At 47.9% G+C, this 22,375-nt stretch overlaps 1 protein-coding gene across 1 annotated transcript in view; it reads right to left on the minus strand.

Moving 5' to 3' along the window:
• Nucleotides 1-22,375, minus strand: part of LOC125726966 (uncharacterized) — a 50,240-nt gene that overhangs the window by 3,067 nt on the left and 24,798 nt on the right. Inside the window, exons 4-7 of the mRNA XM_049003504.1 lie at nt 7,216-7,316; nt 3,514-3,603; nt 1,991-2,123; nt 1,169-1,302 (exon numbers count right to left, since the gene is read on the minus strand). Coding sequence (XP_048859461.1) covers nt 1,169-1,302; nt 1,991-2,123; nt 3,514-3,603; nt 7,216-7,316 — 458 coding nt within the window. The remainder of the gene's footprint in view (nt 1-1,168; nt 1,303-1,990; nt 2,124-3,513; nt 3,604-7,215; nt 7,317-22,375) is intronic.

The raw sequence follows: 22,375 nt of genomic DNA on the forward strand, positions 1-22,375 counted from the left end.
CAGCACACACCGGCCAATCACACACCGGCCAATCACACACCGGCCAATCACAAACCGGCCAATCACACACCGGCCAATCACACACCGGCCAATCACAAACCGGCCAATCACACACCGGCCAATCACACAACGGCCAATCACAAACCGGCCAATCACACACCAGCCAATCACACACCGGTCACACGCACTCAATTCACTCACACACACCGGCCAATCACACATCGGCCAATCACACACCGGCCAATCACACACCGGTCACACGCACTCAATCCACTCACACACCGGTCACACACACTCACACACACCGGCCAATCACACACCGGTCACACACACTCAATTCACTCACACACCATACACTCACACACCGGTCACACACACTCAATTCACTCACACACCATTCACTCACACACCGGTCACACACACACCATTCACGCACACACCGTATACTCACACACCATTCACTCACACACCAGTCACTCACACACCATTCACTCACACACCGGTCACACACACACATGCAGACCTACAGGCAGTGTGGTAATTCCAATCAGCTTCAACATGTTTTTGGACTGTAGGGGAACCCAGAATACCCAGACGAAACCCCACGATGACATGGGGAGAACATGCAAACTCCTCACACATGGAGCCATGGTGGGGACTCGAACCCGGGTCCCAGAGGTGTGAGACAATGCTAACCATTGCACCACCCCCTTTTCATTTAATTTCAGTTCATTCATTCATTTATCATCTATATTGCTCCAGTTCTTTGTATAGGAAGGCTGTCCTGGGCACAGATAGGAGAGTCTCTGCTTATGTGCACCAGCAGGCTTTAATGATGTCGCTTTGAAGGTTCCTCACAAGATTCCATGACCTTAGGGGTTTTTAAAAGCTGCCTCACAGCAGGGACGCCCTCATGTGGCTTGTTTATGAAACAACATGAATCAGTTTGCACTTTCCATCAGTGTCATTATGGGCTTCAACAAAAGCAGGAGCAGCTGAAATATCTTGTTTTACTTAATTAAGAACATTCTGAAGAATTTAAGCAGCTTACTTAACAATTTGTGATCTAATAGATACAAAGCACTTTGAGCCAAAGCCGTCACTGATTCGCTGTCACTGTTGGGTGGTCAGATGGGAGGAGCCTCCCTGTGCCCCGCCCCCTACTCACCAGGAAGCCAGATGTGCTGTCCAGCAGGCACCGCATCCGCATGGCAAAACAGCGCTGCAGGAAAGCCTGGAACTCGGGGGGGATGACGTCGGAATCCTGGGAGCCGAAGAGGGAGCCGAGTACGAAGTCTTCACCTGTGTACGCACACATACACACACACACACACACACACATATATAATTATATATACACAAACACACAATTAAACACACACACACACACAAATATATAAATATATATATATACACACACACATAATTAAACACACACACACGAATATATAAATATATATACACACACACACACACAAATATATAAATATATATATACACACACACACACATATATAAATATACATATACACAAACACACAATTAAACACACACACACACACAAATATATAAATATATATACACACACACAATTAAACACACACACACACAAATATATAAATATATACACACACACACAAATATATAAATATATATATACACACACACAATTAAACACACACACACACAAATATATAAATATATATACACACACAAATATATAAATATATATATACACACACACACAATTAAACACACACACACAAATATATAAATATATATACACACACACACAATTAAATACAAACACAGACAAACATAGAAATATATATATATACACACACACACAAACAATTAAATACAGACATACACAAACATAGAAATATATATACACACACACACACACAAACATAGAAATATATATATACACACACAGAAATAGACACACACATAAATATACACACACACACATAAAAATATAGGCGCCCACCTGCCCCCGCTGCCGGCTGTGTCTCCGGGCCGCCCTGCAGTGAAGGCTTCATGGCCCAGTGCAGCTGTCGCCTCAGCTCCCTCCGGTCCTCCAGGTGGATGTAATCGAAGACACTCTGGTGCATGACGTCAGTCTAACCAAGAAACGAGGCGTCAGCATCTGGCAGCATCTGACTGGCCAGCTCTTTTCCCTGTATTTGTAACCTCCCCCCCCCTTTCCAGCTCCACACTTCTGATTGGCTGCTCTGGGAAATGTCCAGTTTCTCCAGTTTCCCACCTGAGAGACTTTGGGTCCCACAGCCATATCCCTAGTAAGATAACTCAAGCTGCCATCGGCTGGGAAAATGACAGTGTGTCGCCCTCAAGGATCTCGCTGGACATATTAACATCAAAGAAAGGGCCATCTGATCTTTGTTGCATTAAATATCTTTTTTTTTTTTTATTTCTTATCCACTTTGCTCTGAAAGATATGAATCAACCATCAGAAAATTACACGATTAATTCTGAAAAACAATTAATTAATCAGATATTTTAAACGTGCAGCAAAGCGCATTATGGATTTAACCTTCAGTGATTCCATCATTTTGAGCCCTAGAAAGTGTTTCCTATTGGGCCTCCTACCCAGCCAATGCAATTACGCTCCATTATGTCACTCAGGGTCCCCGGAAAGCTCCTAACTTCCTCCCCCTTAATGGTGCCCCTGACTTCAAGGACAATGACACCGTCACCTGAGTTTGTCTAAGATGTGCCTTTGCATTCAGGTTATCCCCAATGGCTGTTCACAGAGACCATGTGACCGAAAGACCATGTGACTGCAAAGATCATGTGACAGAAAGGTGGACGGTACTTAGCATAACACAAGCAGTCCTGAGATTACAGACGCAGCTCTCAGCTCACGTGGCCACAGAGAGCGTAGTCAGAAACAGAAAACATGCGGACTGAACAGCAATTCGCCCCAGAGAGGAAATGCTCTCTACAGCCTTAGGGGACCATTGGGAAGGAAAACGTGGAGAAGCTGTGAGACACTTCAAAGGCATGAAGAACAACAAAATACCTCTGTGGTTCATACATATTGTTTTGTACTGATTAATGACATCAGTATGGGAGCAAGCGACACAATGAAAGCTCAGCTGTAAACCCGGACTGTGTCGACCAGACCGGGGCTGTCGTGCTCGGTGGGGGCCGAATCCGACACTCAGCACATCGGCGGGGGTTGTTTTAATGATCATTCTCACGCTACAGTAATGAACATGTCAGATTTTACAGTAATTCGCGGAATTATTTGCGATCATATGTTTGAAAATAAAACATCACCCTTATTGGACTCAATGTACATTTTTTATATGCAGAATGAAACTTGTAATATTTATGATATTATGAATATCATGCGATTAATGTTTATCACTAGCCAGACCATTACTGGGAATAAAGCTTAAACAGTATAGCACTTTAATACGGATAGGATGACAAACGGGGGCGGCTACCTCGCCCCGCTGAGCCTGAGGTCGTGTGACCGAGACGTACCTGATGGAAGCCCAGGCACTTCGCTATGGTGGGTGAGGCGTAGAAGATGATGCCGTCGGTGCTCACCACCAGCGCAAATCCAGGCAAGGACTGTAAGAGACAGCCGCAAAGGTGGGGCTCCATGTTACACGCCGACACAAACAGCAGAGTGGCTCCCACAGCCGACCACGCGTACGTTCAGGACCCTCGTGGGCAGTGCTGGCTTAATGGTTAGGGACGCACACTTGTAATTGAAAGACTGCAGGTTCGAATCCCCGACCAGCAAGACACCACTGAGGTACCCTGAGCAAGGTGCCGCCCCCAAGCACTGCTCCCTGGGTGCTGAATTAGCTGCCCCCTGCTGTGTCATGATGTCACATAGGGGTTAAATGCAGAGGACACATTTCATTGTTGTGCACTGTGTGCTGTGGTGTGTCAACAATAACCTATGATCAGTAAATTCGATATCAAAGTGCCTATTTACAGTATTTGCGCCGATTCCCAACAACAATACTCTAAATCATGGCTAGATTACAGAATTGTACCCATAGAATGTAAATTCTATGTAAAAACTATAGAACTGTTTAGGGAAAAGTTACAGAAAACATTGTGCATGCACAGTACAGGACGGTAGAGAAGAGAACCGCGATCAGTGAAACGGCTCGTAAGATGCGGCCACATCGCACAGTTATGGTAATTATGAACAGAATACTTTACAGAAACATAAGCGACTATGCGGAAGGTACTGCCTGCTAGCGAGTACTGGGCAGATTCTCTCTGCGAGAATCGCAGACCTGCATGAAGACAGGAACGCAGGAGAGGCAGAAGAGAGGGGTTTCCTGTCTGGCGAGGGGGCTGTTTCACAGGTCCAATCAGGTAGCCAAAGAATCCCCCGGACGGCAGGGCCGAGCGCTCAGAGACAGGGCGTTTTCACGCATCAGACCTTGGGGCCATGACGACTTAACGGGTCTTAGGCCTATTCCTGCTCTTACACACTCTCTGGCTGGAAGGGGGGCCAATTCAAAATATTTGAGGTAGCTGACGGAAGGTGGCTTTCTGCAACCTGATTGGGTGGTTTTCTGCAACCTGATTGGGTGGTTTTCTGCAGCCTGATTCGATGGTTTTCTGCAGCCTGATTGGGTGGTTTTCTGCAGCCTGATTGGGTGGATTTCTGCAACCTGATTGGTTTTGTTTGAATAGACGGCATGAAGCTGCAGTAGCATTCTGTTTTTATTTATTATAAGTTCTTATGAAAGGGCCCTTAATCAGTGTCTCTGAGCCCCCAGGGTATCTGAGCTCCCCCCCCCCCCCCTCCTACAGAAATGCCCCCGAATCGTGCTTTGCATTGCAGGATTGTTATTTTTTCCATTTTTTTACAGTCCTATTTGACAGGGAACACGAAACCAGCTACAGATCATTAAATTTGTGTTGTGTATAGAAAGAGCTGCAGAATACTGTTTCAACTTTCATACAAACAATGTGAGGAATATAAAAATGTTTTTAGAATATAGCACAGAATTGCATGCTAAATATTCTAAATAAAAGCACACAAGTATAGACATATTTCTGAAACTATATTTGTAATATTAATTTGCATAGTTAGGGAAGTGACAAAAGATTGACTGTATTATTAGAATTTTTAAAAAGGGTTGTAAAATATAGGATGTGGGTTTGCTGAGCATTTCCTGCCTCCTCGCTGTTTTCTCAGCGTCCTGGCAGGATCACACAGACATCAAAGGCAAGCCGCTGCGCTCGCGGCATCTTTCACACGCTTCGCGTGTCTTGGCCTTCACCCAAATAACATAAAGCTGGCATCCCTGCACCTGCTGGGACCTGGGGAGCCTGATGAATGGGCACAGGGCCCGAGTAACGACATGCCTGCAGTAGCTGCAGCGGCTGCGTTGAGGCCTGCGACCTTCTACTGTCACTGTGACCTCTTTTGTTTATTGTTTATACAGCAAGAGCAACTCAGGGGCCATGCATTCTCTCACGCTCTCACACACTCCCTCACGCTCTCACACACTCTCTCACGCTCTCACACACTCTCTCACGCTCTCACACACTCTCTCACGCTCTCACACACTCCCTCACGCTCTCACACACTCTCTCACGCTCTCACACATTCTCTCACGCTCTCACACACTCTCTCACGCTCTCACACACTCCCTCACGCTCTCACACACTCCCTCACGCTCTCACACACTCTCTCACGCTCTCACACACTCTCTCACGCTCTCACACACTCCCTCACGCTCTCACACACTCTCTCACGCTCTCACACACTCTCTCACGCTCTCACACACTCCCTCACGCTCTCACACACTCTCTCATGCTCTCACACACTCTCATGTGCTCTCACATGCTTTCACACACCTTGCTCACTCATACATACGCTCACATACAGTACTCCCTCACACTCTCACACACTCTCTCACGCTCTTTCACACGCTCGTATTCATACACACTCTCACATGCTCTTTCATGCTCTCACGCGCTCTCACATGCTCAAAAACACTCACTCACTCATACACACTCTTATGCGCTCTCACACACTCTCACACGCTCTCACACATTCTCTCACCCTCATTCTCTCAAAATGCCAGGCTCACTCTGGTCACTAATCAAACCCTGGAATCTATCTGCTGCTGTGTGATGGATTAAATCATTTAAATAATTTGAGCTTTGTTGGTCTTGAGCAGGGATGTCAAACTCCAGTCCAGGGGGGCTGGAGCCCTCTGTAGATTAGTTCTTTCTCTGTTCCACCACAAATGATTCAGGTCAAAAGCTGTGTGGTAATTAGTACAAGGAGGTGTGTTAAAAAAAACAAAACAGGTGTGTTAAATGAGGGGAAACCAAAAACTGTGCAGGGCTCTGGCCCCCCAGGACTGGAGTTTGACACTCCTGGTCTTGAGGATTTAATTTATCACCAAATCTAATGTATTATTAATGAGAGGCTGTCAGTATAAATTCATGCTCCTTCACGTCATTTTCAGACCTTCTGCTTCTCCTAGCAGTGGACTAACCATTTAACGTTTAATTTCTTTGGAATGTCTCTGCACTGTGACAATGATTTTGGGATCCTTTACACCACATATCCTGCACCTCATTGACAGCTCCACCACCACTGCTGAGAGACTTACCACATTAACACTGCAGAGAGACTTACCACAGTCACACTACAGAGAGACTTACCACACTCACACTGCAGAGATGCGTACCACACTCACACCGCTGAGAGACTTTTCACACTCATACTGCTGAGAGACGTACCACACTCACACTGCAGAGAGACTTACCACATTCACACTGCAGAGAGACTTACCACACTCATACTGCAGAGATACGTACCACACTCACACCGCTGAGAGACTTTTCACACTCATACTGCTGAGAGACGTACCACACTCACACTGCAGAGAGACTTACCACATTCACACTGCAGAGAGACTTACCACACTCACACTTCAGAGAGACGTACCGCACTCATACTGCAGAGAGACGTACCACACTCACACTGCTGAGAGACGTACCACACTCACACGGCAGAGAGACTTACCACATTAACACTGCAGAGAGACTTACCACACTCACACTGCAGAGAGACGTACCACACTCACACTGCAGAGAGACGTACCACACTCACACTGCTGAGAGACTTTCCACACTCACACTGCTGATGGAGCCACCCCTACCCCCAGACCCAGCAGCCAGTGCTCCCCATACCTCCAGTAACATCTCGCTCTCCATGGCGGTGGGCATCTCCAGCGAGGCCTCCTTCCTAGCTGGCTGAGAGCTGCTCTCCCCGGCCACTTTCTCCTGGATGGCTAACAGCCAAGATAAACAAACAGAAGACGGTTATTCACCTGAACATGTCACTGCTGAACTGCAATCAGTTCAGTTATATACCCATCAAAGGAACAAATGATCTCGCCATGTAAACAGAAAATCAAGGCCCACAAACCCCTGGCAGAAGTGAGGTGAGATGTATGAGGAAAGTGGAAGCTTCCTGAAATCATTTCAGCAAACATTATGGCTGATTTAATGTTTATTTGGTTATTAAATCTATATGTGGCCAAAATGAATAATAACAGACCAACATATTTGCCAAGAGCAAATTTACATGCTGATATTTTTGCAGCAGAAACAAATGGCAACACAGGCAAAATGTAGGCCAGGGTTCAGGAAAGGTTCAGCTATACTCAAAAACTCTTATTTCTCCTTCATAAAAATATTCCAAGTACACTAAATCTTTGGGCAAGCTAATAATGTCGCATAAGACTTTCTAATGAAAAATGAAATATTAAAGTTTATAATGGAAAGTTAATTGAATTATTAGACCTTGAGATTTTGTATCACTGGATAATGAAAGGTTTTGTTACTGAATTAAACAAACAACTGGAAAGTGGTCTTACATGCAGGTAGCAACCCAGCAATGGATGATTGGCAGGAAGATTGACAGATAGACGGAAGGACGGATGGATGGATGGACAGATGGATAGATGGAGGGACGGATGGATTGACAGCTGTACGGATGAATGGGTGCACGGATGATGGATGGATAAAGATCAGTTCATTCCATGGTTGTTTTTATTATACGAATTGCAGACCGTGGGTCAGACCGTGGGTGCAGCAGGGAATATATGTTTTGCTGTGCTGTGGACAATTAAGCAACAGTGAACATATGTTTCGCTGTGCTGTGGACAGTTAAGCAACAGTGAACATATGTTTCGCTGTGCTGTGGACAGTTATGCAGCAGGGAACATATGTTTCGCTGTGCTGTGGACAGTCAAGCAACAGTGAACATATGTTTCGCTGTGCTGTGGACAGTCATGCAGCAGTGCAAATGTGTTTAGCAGTGCTGTGGACAGTCATGCAGTAGTGCAAATGTGTTTCGCAGTGCTGTGTACAGTCATGCAGCGGGGCACATGTATTTCGCACTGCTGTGGACAGTCATGCAGCGGGGCACATGTATTTCACTGTGCTGTGGATAGTTATGCAGCAGGGCACATGTACTTCGCAGTGCTGTGGACAGTTATGCAGCGGGGCACATGTATTTCGCAGTGCTGTGGACAGTTATGCAGCGGGGCACATGTGTTCCACTGTGCTGTGGATAGTTATGCAGCAGGGCACATGTATTTCGCAGTGCTGTGGACAGTTATGCAGCAGTGCAAATGTGTTTCACTGTGCTGTGGACAGTTATGTAGCGGGGTACATGTATTTTTCAGTGCTGTGGATAGTTATGCAGCAGTTCAAATGTGTTTCGCTGTGCTGTGGACAGTTATGCAGCGGGGCACATGTATTTCGCAGTACTATGGACAGTTATGCAGCAGTGCTGTATGGTTACATTTCTGTTTTGGAGACGGGCACAAACTATTCTAGACCAAGGCAATAACTTTTAATGGTCTTTGAGTGATGTAAGGCTGGTTTTATATGCTCCTTATTTCAACATACAGAGTAACTTTCATACAGAATATCTATTATGTCCAGCCAGGCGCCATAAGTGCTTCTCCAGCGCGGGGCGACGGCGAGTAGCCCTGAGTCAGCATTTCAATACGCTCTGGGAGGGTATGTATGATTTGCGAAAAGCGTCACCTGTGATTGGCCGGACAGAATCACATGAACGGGGCTCTGGAACACCCGTACATCACGCGGTAACAGGATCGAGGCCAGGGAGGCCAGCCCACCAGCCGGGAGATCACATGACTCCCTGTGAATACCGGGAAGTGTCTCTGCCGTGTGATTCGGGGGGACTGCCCCGACAGCGGCACCCCGACACAGGTGCAGGTCCCACAGCATGTGTCAGATGGCCAATGTCAAGCTCAGGCAGCCAAAGGAGACCCTCCCAGCCACAATAAGGCTGGGGCCATGCAGCCCCAGGGCCAAGACCCCATAAACATCTGGTGTGAGTGAGACCCAATCAGGCTGCGGCCGTTTTAAATGCCGCTGGTCCTCATCAGTGCTGCGACTCACCACTGTCAGTACATAAATCCGCCCTCATCCCATGATCCACACAAGGAATGCAGCCCTCCCCCCCCCCCCATGAGAGGAAATTACTGCGACCCATTTTATGAGCACAGCATCTGCAGGTCTGTGCCGGACTTTTATGGGTCAGATGCCTCTTTTCATGTCTACAAACCACTTCCTTTCTGCAGTGTGCTTCTCTCTGATGTTCTGTGGCTTCGTGTCTGCTCAGAGCGCCCTGGAGTGACACGCGCCTCGTCCCCATGTTTGTCAACATCAGCACACATCTCTGGTATGTGTCAATCAGTGCGGCACAGCTTTTCCACCTAATCAGCAACACAGTTTTGCTGAAAAGCATAAGAGGGGGCGTGTGGGTGTGGCTCCAGGTCTTAGCCCCACCCCATTATGCTATGCCCCGCCCAGCTGTCTGTCACCCGGCTTGGCCTCACTTCAGATCCTCGCGTGCAAACCCACAGGCCGCATTAGACTATAAGGAATTACACAATAAGAACAGCTGTTAAATATTGATGACTGCTGGGGAGAATCGCTGGTGCTCCGCGGGGGGCGAGAGTGAGTGACGCCATGGAAACCGGCTGCGCATTAAAGGCACTCGCGTCGTGGACACAGGCGTCTCATTTTCGTGAAAATCATGAAGTTACATGTTCAAAGAAAAATGCTGTCATATTTATGTGAAAAGGCAACAAAAGCCGTAAGTGATATCTGCACCGGCATATATTACACATCAACGGTGGCGCGTATCACTTTTCCTGTGTGGAAAGGTAATTATGTTAGATATATAGCCATGGATTACATTACATCTGTGTATGTCAGTACGAGTTACTTTGGAGTGAATATGCTATGGACATACTGTAACATTGCGGGGGGGCACCGCCTCGCAGGGTGAGTCAGGTGACCGGGGCCCGCCGGCAGGGTGAGTCAGGTGACCGGGGCACCGCCTCGCAGGGGGAGTCAGGTGACCGGGGCACGCCGGCAGGGTGAGTCAGGTGACCGGGGCACGCCGGCAGGGGGAGTCAGGTGACCGGGGCACGCCGGCAGGGGGAGTCAGGTGACCGGGGCACGCCGGCAGGGTGATTGCTTCCACCTGTCGCTAATTCTTTCGCTTCTTTTTTATGGTCCCTGCTGAGAGGTCAGTTTTCTTTTTGTCTTTTCCTGGTGCCTGTCGTTCATCCCAAGCCAACAAGCACCATCTGCCCCCCCCCCCCCCCCGAACCTCAGTCCTGCTCCCTGCCCATGTGGGTCTGCTTGCGGTCGCATCCAGAGGCCTTTTCACGCCATGTGTCCCGTCACTGCGCACCAAAGAAAAGTTCTGCAGATCATTAATATCTGCTTTACATAAGTCCTGTGTGAAGACACCCATGTAAGCCCTGTCAGTGCGCTAAGCCCTGCTCATCCGCTAAGCGCTGCTTGTGTGCTAATTGCTAAGAGCTACTCGTGTGCTAAGTGCTGCCCGTGCACTAAGTGCTGTCAGTGTGCTAAGCGCTGTCAGTGTGCTAAGCGCTGCTCATACACTAAGCGCTGTCAGTGTGCTAAGTGCTGTCAGTGTGCTAAGTGCTGTCAGTGTGCTAAGCGCTGTCAGTGTGCTAAGTGCTGTCAGTGTGCTAAGTGCTGTCAGTGTGCTAAGCGCTGCTCATACACTAAGCGCTGTCAGTGTGCTAAGGGCTGTCAGTGTGCTAAGCGCTGCTCATACACTAAGCGCTGTCAGTGTGCTAAGTGCTGTCAGTGTGCTAAGTGCTGTCAGTGTGCTAAGTGCTGTCAGTGTGCTAAGCGCTGCTCGCGTGCTAAGCCTTGTCAGTGTGCTAAGCCTTGTCAGTGTGTAGGCATCCTCTAACCTGCTGGCTCACAGTTTCTCTGTCCCTTTGGACAGTACCAGTCACCCCATCTTCTGAGGGGGTGCTCACTTTGTCCTGAGCAGTGAACTTGCCTGGGGAGCCACTTGTGCTTTGCCCCCCCCCCCAATGAGAAATCAAAAAAGGAGCTCACTCTTTAAGGCAAAAGTGGCCAACTTAAACACAAAATCGGAAAAAGAAGAATGGAGGGGCAAACCCTTTCCGAAGCCAAAAATGCCTCAGGGTCCGGGCGGAATTCCCAGGCACGGGGGAAGGAAGCAGCCCAGCCGGCGGGGGCTGGCATGGGAGAGCCGCTGGGGAGGCCATTGCCCAGTGCAGGGCCCGTCAGGTGCGCCGCTCATTACCGTCCACAGCGAAGGAAAGTTCCCTTTAATACACTCACTGAAAACGTGCACCCATCTATCCGTGTAAAAAAGGGGGGGGTGGTAATGCAGTACACAAGCGCCGGCACACATGCACACAATCTGGCAACTCCTGTTCAGCTTAACGTGATTTGGGCCTGAGGTGCGAGCCGCCACGGGGAGAACATGCAAACTGTGAACACGTGTGAACAGCCGTCCTGCTCCTAGAGGCGTGAGGCGCCATTGGATCGGCCCCTCATTATTATATGTCGTATGTTTACTCATTAATTTTCACTTGCACATATGTAGTAGATAAGGTCAGTTTTGTTAATTTATGCCTGATTATTAGTCTGTTCACACAAACTTTTAACACAGTCTGGGTGACAGAGTATCCCTTGAGTTGCAGTGACTTTTTCTGATTCCATTAGCGACAAATGCACTCAGTCCCCACACGACACATCGACCTGCTTTGGTGATCCCACTGCTGTCCACTACAGACACAGGGGATGCAGGCAAACGCCGAACATCTACAGCATCGCAGAGCCACCTCAGTCTTCTGTTGATGTCACTGAACGCATTATGGACCCGGTAATGTCTTGCCGAATTTCAACCCGTGCTCACGTCTGGCGGGACAGTGAGACACTGCCATTCTCTGGGAACACGGAGGACACTACTGCAAGTGTCCTGAAGGGGGCAGGATTCCTCATATTCGGCATAAAGATTACAGGACTAATGAAATGTCAGAAACTTCCTGTTTACAGTCCTGCTGTTATCGAGCATATGTGAGTAACTGATTTTCTTGCTTGATTTACTTGACAAACTGTGCTTGGAGGGGTAACATTTCCAGCTAACAGAGGTTTCCAGTGGCGTCGTCCAAACGGTGAGACAAACTGGGCCAGGGGAGTTTGCAGCTATCGAAAAGAGTTAAGTTTACTTGGGGCTTTGGGGCTAAAATACTCAGGGCTATAGCCCCGAGTAATCAGACCTCAGGACGCCCATGAGCTCGGGAGAGCCAGGGGAATTTCACATCCACATTCCAAAAGTCCGAAAGACACTTTGCATCTCCGCAGCGCCCCCTGCCAACCTTCAAAGGCAACTGATATAGGTAAGGATTAAATTAATTAATAAATGATAAATCCTTTATTTGCCATTTGTACCAGAACATTGGAATTCCTCGCCTGCCCCACCTTGTCATTGATAACAATATAAAAGTTAATGTTATATAAACAGTGATTTGCAAGACACCCAAAGCAGTTTACAGACCCAATGGGGAGCCACTTCAACCACCACAGTGCAGCCCCCACCTGGGTGATGCGGCGGCAGCCATATTGCATCAGTACACCCACCACACAGTAGCTAAGGTGGTGAAGGGGCAGGAGAGAATTCACCTGTTAGATACAGGGGATGATTAGGAGGCCAGACCTGAAAGGGCAACAGCGGGCAATTTTCGCCAGGTCATCAGGGCACCACCTCTACTCTATCTGAGGGTGCTGGGATCTTTTATAACCACAGAGAGTCAGAGCCTCAGTTTTACATCCCATCCGAATAACAGCACCATTTTTACAGCACAGTGTCCCTGTACTGGAATCCACACTGACCACAGGATGGGCTAACCTGTAACTGCACTGGGGCACTGGGACCCACACTGACCACAGGATGGGCTAACCTGTAACTGCACTGGGGCATTGGGATCCACACTGACCACAGGGTGGGCTAACCTGTCACTGCACTGGGGCACTGGGATCCACACTGACCACAGGGTGGGCTAACCTGTCACTGCACTGGGGCACTGGGATCCACACAGACCACAGGATGGGCTAACCTGTCACTGAACTAGGGCACAGGGACCCACACAGATCACAGGAGGGGCTAACCTGTCACTGCACTGGGGCACTGGGATCCACACAGATCACAGGAGGGGCTAACCTGTCACTGCACTGGGGCACTGGGACCCACACTGACCACAGGGTCAGCAGCCCAGCTTTTCTAGTTGGTCTCACATCTAAATACCAGTCTGGACCAAACCTGCTTAGCTTCAGATGTATTACGTAAGCTAAGGGTCTCGGACCCCGGCACAGTGAGGTCTGAAGCGTGTCACATGCACACACTGAGTGCCAATCAGTGGAGCCACTTAACTGGAGAGGAAGGCTTTGGATCATGGGGGGAGGCCAGTATGACACATGCAAACTGCAGACGCATCCAGCAGGGGAGGGGTCCAGCCTGGCAGCCCTAGGGGGGGGCCTTTGACGGCTGAGCTGCCACCGCACTGCTGTGATACAGATGTATTTCACATACAGATACTCCTCAGCCTAAGAGAGGGCTGGGTTCCCCCAGGAGTGTCCATTTGGTTGCAGGTCAAACACCACAGCAGACAGAGGAGTAAGCAGGTGAGGAGGTGAACGTTGCTGTCAGACGCTCCCGTCCGCTGCGCCAGTCCTCGTATCATTACCGTGTCCTCATTGACTGACATTACGCTAGATATTTATTTATTGATGTTAATCCAGTGAGCTGTTCCGAGTTAATAGGTTCATTGACAAGCAGTCTCGTTGGGTGCTTTTTAATTAGTAACACCTTTGCAATAACACTAAGCACCAAACATTTGTGTTTAGTGTCCCGTTGAGAGCAATTAATAGCAAAATGGCAAAAACAGGACTGAGTCAGTCAAAAAACTGACAATTACTAAAAAGAAAATGTCTGTGCAGAAGATATGTGCAGGTATGTTAAACGCCGCTTGTCAATGGTCTTTCGTTACAAGACCAATAAATTTGCAACATTTTTAGAGAGTTAAAATAAGTACGCGTCCCAAGACTTTCTGTGAGCTCTTGTGGAAGTAAAATTGGACATTGGCAGGTCCGGGAGGTTGGCATATTGGGTCTGTTATGTCTTAGGCCTTAGGCAAGAAGAGATTGTTTTAAATACTGTGTGACCTCGCTTCGCGATAGCTGCCTGCAGTAAGTTCCGCAGACCCTGAGGAAAGCTCGGGCCTTGGAGAGGCAGACAGCGGAACAAAGGGGGGAGAAACCACCTGCAGGAGGAGATTCGAAGCTGCCCCAACTGGTGCACAGCCAGTTATAGCTTTATAAAATAGTTGTGGCAGACAATATATAGCAAGCTATGCGGTAGTGCAAATGTATAAGTAATTATGGTAATCATATTAATCATATGTTAACCATGTATTTGCAGTGATTCAATGACAATATGTCAATACGTTAATCATTAATCAAAGGACAACCAAGTATTTACAGTGATTCAATGCCATGTAATCAATATCTATATTCATATCTCAAGTAGGAGCCTAGCAGTCGAGACATGTTCTGGTAAACTGATAGATGGGTGGATTTTACCTTGCTACCAAGGTAAACCAATAGAGCAGGAGAATTGTGTTTGTTATACGTTTGAGCTCAGTTTGTTGGTGTTTCGTGACCAATCAGGACTTAGAATTCCTTATTGGGAATTGGGAGTTATGGTTTATCGGCTGGTTGCTCTGTGAGCTCCGGGTGACTTGGTACCAAATACCAGAGTGTGACGCTGAGGCTTTGCTGAGTTGCTGGAATAAAAGAGATTTCCTTTACCTTATCAAACTGAGAGGTCCGACTTTTATTCTAAGTGTTATATTTAAAATTTTTCTACCACACTCTGTATACAGGTTACGGGGATGATGGCTGTACACAAGGGCGTCATTGTGTTTTCTGTACCAATGTACAGGCTAGCTGTCAGCAGCAAAGCAGCTGGACATCAAACAAGCAGCTCAACAAAGTTCACAACTGAACGCACGTCTGTGTCGTCAAATTCTGTTTACGTTTGGGAGCTGAGTGCGAGGAATTTGTCACACAGTGTTGTCTGCATTTTCTAAGAGAAATGCTCTGTAAGGACGTCGTCAGAGCATCCATGACATTACAGGTGTTCAGTCTCCTGTTCCGACATCACCAGAGGTGTCACTTCCTGAAGTGTCCTGACCAAACGATGCGTGTAACACAGCTGCCACATCCGAATAAACCTTTTTAAATGTCTGGAGTGGCAGCAGCTGCCTGACAGTGATACAGCCAATCACAGCAGTGTAGCGTTTAGATTGTCCCTTCCCGAGTCCCAGGCGAGTGTCACTATCCCCAAAATCCCTTTCACCGATAAAGGTTGGCGTAGATGTGCAACTAATATCGGCGGCTAAAAGTGTTTCGTCTTGGTCAGTAGGTTAGATGAGAACTGAATTCTCCTGACAAGTTTATTCATATTTTTAATAGCAAAATCCTGGAAATATTGTGTGGGACAAACACCTCTGTTTTGATTATTGGGCAGGATGTCATCACATAAGGCTCAAGGCTCGACTTACTGGCTCGTTCAAAGACGCGGCCCAGGCAGGCGTCGACCTGCGGTGCCACTTCAACAGCAAGAGCGAGCAGATGTGTCATAGATCTCACAGTTTTTCCTGGCCATTAGGGGGCGGCATGGAGGACAAGGGCATTGGGCGGCCATGGAGCCCGTGATGAAGCAGACTGGCCGGGCTGAACGTCTATGGTGAAAATCAGCAGGGTCACTAGATGGCATCTTGACTGTGATGCAGAATAATAAATGCGAGCAAAACATCTCAGGCCTGTGAGGGGCAGCGGTCAGATCCACGACCTCCCAGATAAAGTCAGGAAATGCAGCCCTCGGAAATTTGGTGGCGATGGCCAGACGTCCAGAGGCAGCTCATATTTCACTGAAAGTAGAACAAAACTTCACCTGGAAACTGACGTAATATCAGACAGGACATAAACAGCCTGGAAACTGTTAATCCTTCATCCATCACCAAATTATTCATAACTGATTTTATCACAACAATATTAAAAACATCCATCCATCTATTTCATGTTTACATATTAATATTACATGAGCATTAAAACTTTATTTCTTTATTAGAGAATAACAACTATAAACCCTACAAGCGGACAGCCTTCAGACAGTCACACCTGCTCTCATGGTCACTGCGTGCAGCTTGGCTCACATGCAGATATGAAACAGCTTTCTGGGAAGCGGTGAGACTTGGGGAGCTGCTTTGGTCAGAACAATCCACCAAAAAAAAGCGCCTTTCATTTATCAGCTCGCATGCAGAAGCGGGAGTAACAAGTGGAGACCGCCGACACGCGTACAGAGGTGCACTGCGTGTGAGGAGGGGACAGGCAGCGAGGCCATGGTGAGAGGATGTGGCGAGCAGGTTCCCTGCTGTCACCTGATCACCCCACTGTCACCTGATCACCCCACTGTCACCTGATCGCCCCGCTGTCACATGATCGCCCCACCTGGATCTATAGGGCACCATGTGCAGTGGGCAGATGGCACAAGCTCATTGGCCTGCAGTGAGGGTGGAGTCTAACGGGATTTAGCACACGCCCCGTGCCCCATGAGCATCGCTGAGGGTGGTGTCTAACGGGATTTAGCACACGCCCGTTCCTCATGGGCATCGCTGAGGGGGGTGTCTAACGGGATTTAGCACACGCCCGTGCCTCATGAGCATCGCTGAGGGTGGTGTCTAACGGGATTTAGCACACACCCTGCCCTGCAGACAGATGCTGGAACTGGGCGGATCTCCGGGCCACATGGTGTCTGCCAGGTTTCAACAGCAAAACCCGGCTCCTTCCGTTGAGTCACATCTTCTGTTTCCGTTTGTGGAAAACTGCAGACAATAGTCCTAGCGGGACGTCATCTCCTGGGAAGACTGGGAAAGGCTCCAGTTCATAGGAAAAAGCTCATGTAAAACTACACTGTCTCACATGAAGGACTGAGACAGCATCGGGAAAAAAGCATAAGAATTCATACTACTTATTGGGATGCAAACTTTTCCATGTCGGGTGGCATGGGCACGAGTGCAGAAAGCTTCAGGCAGTAAGATGACATGGACAAGTCAGTCAAATCAGAAGCTTAACATAATTCAAAAGCCAACATGTTAAAATATAATCATCTGTGTTTGCATGAAGATGTGGGCCAAGTTCCATAAGGAAATGAATTTAACTGTACAGACATGACTTTGAGAACGTTCCCACACTGCAATGGGATCAGTGATTTCCTCTCTGCTGACTGGAAACACTGCAGCAGCCTAGAAACCAAAACGTTTGTTTATGCTACAGACCATAAACAACTTATCGCCCCCACCAAACAGGCAAATCACACTGGAAAGTTATCATGGTTCAACTGGAGCTAGAACCCAAAACCTACAGCATGTAAAGCAGACATGATAACCACTACACTATAGAGCCAAGCACAAAAAAGACAAACCTCATCACTGCTATTATTCTCTATTCTATAGTTCACAGCATACAACACAAGCCTTCAAAATTTATACACACAAATTGTTATTTATAAGCTATTGTTTATGAATTTGTAAAGTGCTGATACGTCATGCCTGCTTTATAAAATGCCAAAACCACTGTCCCTGTGCAACCACTGTGTCAACTGGCAAAGCAACATCCACAGCCAGTCACTCTCACTCTCTGACAGCCTGAGAGTCCCCAGCGGGGGACCACTGTCCCTGTGCAACCACTGTGTCCACTGGCAGAGCAACATCCACAGCCAGTCACTCTCACTCTCTGACAGTCTGAGAGTCCCCAGCGAGGGACCACTGTCCCTGTGCAGCCACTGAGTTCACTGGCAGAGCAACATCCACAGCCAGTCACTCTCACTCTCTGACAGTCTGAGAGTCCCCAGCGAGGGACCACTGTCCCTGTGCAGCCACTGAGTTCACTGGCAGAGCAACATCCACAGCCAGTCACTCTCACTCTCTGACAGTCTGAGAGTCCCCAGCGAGGGACCACTGTCCCTATGCAACCACTGTGTCCACTGGCAGAGCAACATCCACAGCCAGTCACTCTCACTCTCTGACAGTCTGAGAGTCCCCAGCGGGGGACCACTGTCCCTGTGCAACCACTGTGTCCACTGGCAGAGCAACATCCACAGCCAGTCACTCTCACTCTCTGACAGTCTGAGAGTCCCCAGCGGGGGACCACTGTCCCTATGCAACCACTGTGTCCACTGGCAGAGCAACATCCACAGCCAGCCACTCTCACTCTCTGACAGCCTGAGAGTCCCCAGCAGGGGACCACTGTCCCTGTGCAGCCACTGAGTTCACTAGCAGACCAACATCCACAGCCTGCTGCCTGTGATTCCCAGGGACTGCATAGTTTTTATTTGTGCTTGAGTCATCTGAAAACCATCAGTGTAAAACAATCTCAGCTGAGTGGGGATCTTCACTTGTTTGCACCATGAGGCAAGAAGCATGGTGGTTACAGACACTAACTGATGATGAAAGATGGTGGCTGATGGATGCTGGTCCCACATAGTCGCATTTCAGGTCATCAGTCAGTACAATTCTGACTGGTCACTGACCAGCGGTGGAAAGCGATACATTCACACTTCAGCTCCTGCCCTTAGGAGTTCCTGCGGCACAGCGTCTGCGGTAAACCGTAGCCCGTCTGCATCTCTGTTTCTGCTTTTGAGAGTTCCCAGCATGCATTTCTGTGGTTTCAGCCATTGCACACAGGCCACTGTGAGCTGAAGCAGAAATTTACTGGAAAGCAGAGGGAGTGCAAGGACTTCAAATAAACAAACATAGATAGAAAGACAGACAAACACATAAACAGACAGAGCAACAAACAAACAATCAAATAAATTTACAGCAACACATACGAGAAAACGTGAAATGTGCCTGTTTGTGCACCACACTGAACACGCTCACATGGTCTCTCCCTGGCCAATCACAGGTCACCTCATCACACCGCCTATCCTGGCCGGGATCACATCCTCAGGGTAAAGGGGGATTCCCTGGTAGCTTTCCACTGACTGGTGCTGCTGTCCGTGACACTAACATGACAGAATACACACACACACACACACACACACACATACACACTCACTCACGGAGAGGTCACCAAAGTTATGTAAAGTCAAAATTGTGCAAGCTTACTTCATTTGCAGGTTGTAGAGTTCAACTTTCAATCAGCAGCAGCCTTTTATATATATATATATATAGTCTGAGTCATAAGACGTGTCATGATTCATTAATGATGAACAAACATCAGAGCAGTATTTCACTTGTGTTATTCATTACTTTTTCCTTCAGTGGTTCACGAAGGTTTACAGAATTTACAGATATAGTAACAAAGATAGTAACTGCTTGAGATACAAGATTCATCACGACTCATTAATGATGAATCAACATGAGATCATTATTTAACTAAAATAACACTTCGTTTGTGGTTAATTAATACATAAGAAATAGCATAATACTGTATTATTTGTGTGCCGTCAGGTGTTTTTACATCACTCCCCTATGCCAACTTGATATGGCAGTTGGCAAACCGCCAGCGTTCTGCAAAAGCCTCATTTACCGTTTTTTTTTCTTAACTCTTAACTGCTCAGTGACACAAGCGTCTGCACGAAGGAGAGGAAGCCAGCGATCTACGGGGAGAAAAGCCATATTCATCCTGCAAGCCTGCTGCGTAATAACAAAAACGCAACGCCTCCATGGAAATCATGACCACATGCAAATCCGGTGTTTTCAGTGAAACAAGAGGTCTGAGAGGGCAAAGCTCCCTATTTTACTCACTTCGCAGGCAAAATTTCACATCTTTATGGCATATTACAGGAAACAGGCAAAGTACTGATGTTTCTAGGGAGGAAAATACTGTCTGGGATGAGAGTGGAAGACTTTGCATGACGCGCCGATGGCAGCGGCGATCGAGTCTGCTGGCTTTCACGCTAATTGCTAATAATGCTCATCCAGACAGTATATTTAGCACCATGTTTAATCGTATTTAAATGATTGAAATCTGCGTTATATAGGTAACATTAGCTTGTTGTCGTCTTACTTTTGAAACCTTCATCAGTAAACCAAAAATAAGTGTTTTTTCTTCATTGAGCTATCGCTAAATTAGTAACAAATGCAAGTGAAAAACGCAGGAGACGACATTTCAGGGAAGGGAAACATGCAAAGACCGGAGCGTGTGGCAGGGGAGGCGGAGGGACACCGCACTCTGCGTCAGCTCTAAACTCTCGTTGCTCGCTGCATGTATGACGATTTCGGCCCCTGGGGGGACAGTTTGGCAGACGAGAGCTCCTCTGTGCGACTGTCCTTTACAAAGAGGCTTTCACACAGGTTTCACGCTGGATTTTGCTCAGCATGTGGAAGAGCACAGCTGATGAAAGTGCGAGTAATATGCCTTCATGCAGGCGTCTTCTCCGTACATCTGGATGAGCCAAATGCAATAACGTTCGGATGCCACCGGGGGGCTTCCTGCTGCGCGGTACTCGGTTTGATTGCCAGTATGAAAATATACTACTACTACTATTAATAATAATAATAATAATAATAATAATCATTATTATTATAACAAATCCTAGTTAAAAGTCCAATGTGCTGGATTTTGAGAAGCATTCAAAAGGGAAAATTTCACTGTAGAATTGAAAACAATGGTGGGGTAATTTCAAGATCAAATAAAAATGAGAGAGAAAAACCTGCAGCCCTAAAATTCCCCAGCGTAAAAACGACGGGCCTGCGTCAGCGTCTGGGCAGGTATCGCATATGATGCATTATAGGTAATCAAAGTGCCCGCGGCAGCCATTTGGCCCCGAGTGCTGCCTCAAAGGGGCCTGTCCTCCGGCGACTTTCTGATAATCATGTCTGTTTCGTAGCAAGGTGGGTGGCTGGCGTGCAAGCTTACGAAACCACAGCACAAATTTCAGCCAGCCAGCGCCGCCCCCCCACCCTACAGAAGCCTTCATATCTGGGTCAGACACAGCGGGCGAGGGGGGGGGGGTATATTCTGGGGCCCGCGCATCCCGGAAAAATTGTGGTCGCAATCCTCCGCAGAGACGCCCGCATCCATGCACTCACCGGTCACCGAAACACGGGTGCCGTCCTCGGCAGTACCGACCCCCTCCTCCCCGGTAGCTGCCAGACCCGTGAGCTTGAACGATAACAGCCCCAGCGGACCAGGGGGCGTAAATCAGATTATATCCAAACAAAGTATTATGCAAACAGCTGACAGAGGAAGGTAAATAAATGTCTATGAGCTGGGGGGCTGGGGTGCCGTGAACGACCTTCACAAACATCACACTCACCTTGTCACCGGTACGCACATCCTGGCAATGGCAGTCCCTCCCCCTCCCACATGCTCTTGTCCCACAGTACAGGAACCTCCCCACCCTGAGTATCTGAGCCCCCCCCTTATATGAATGTAAGGTGAGATATCCCAATCTGCTAGAAGATAGTCAGCGAAAGTGTCTAGTCTGACCAGCAAAGGTTGATGTTTACGATCCCTGTAGTGAATAATAATCTGGTCACATTATTGGGGGTGTGGGGGGGGGGCTGTGACTCCAGAGAGCAGGGTGTGCGTGACCAATGCGCTGTAGATATTACGAAATCATACAAGTGGACCTTCTGCTACCTTCTGACCTGCCACGGCTCTTCAGCTTTACCTGAGATTAATGACAGGAAATGCAGGCCTTGTATAAACACAGGCCTTCTATAAACGCAGGCCATGTATTCCGAGAAATGCCTGTGCGTATCTGCATGCTTGTATCTCTGGCTTCTGCATTGTGTATCTTTCCTAAGTGTGTTTGCATGCTCATGCGTCCATGTGTCTTTTATGTGTGTGTGTGTGTGTGTGTGTGTGTGTCTGGGTATCTGTGTGTGTGTGTGTGTGTGTGCCTGTATGTTTCTGAGTGTGTGTGTGTGTCTGTATG

This window comes from Brienomyrus brachyistius, unplaced genomic scaffold, assembly GCF_023856365.1.
Source record: "Brienomyrus brachyistius isolate T26 unplaced genomic scaffold, BBRACH_0.4 scaffold81, whole genome shotgun sequence".
Taxonomy (NCBI): Eukaryota; Metazoa; Chordata; class Actinopteri; order Osteoglossiformes; family Mormyridae; genus Brienomyrus; species Brienomyrus brachyistius.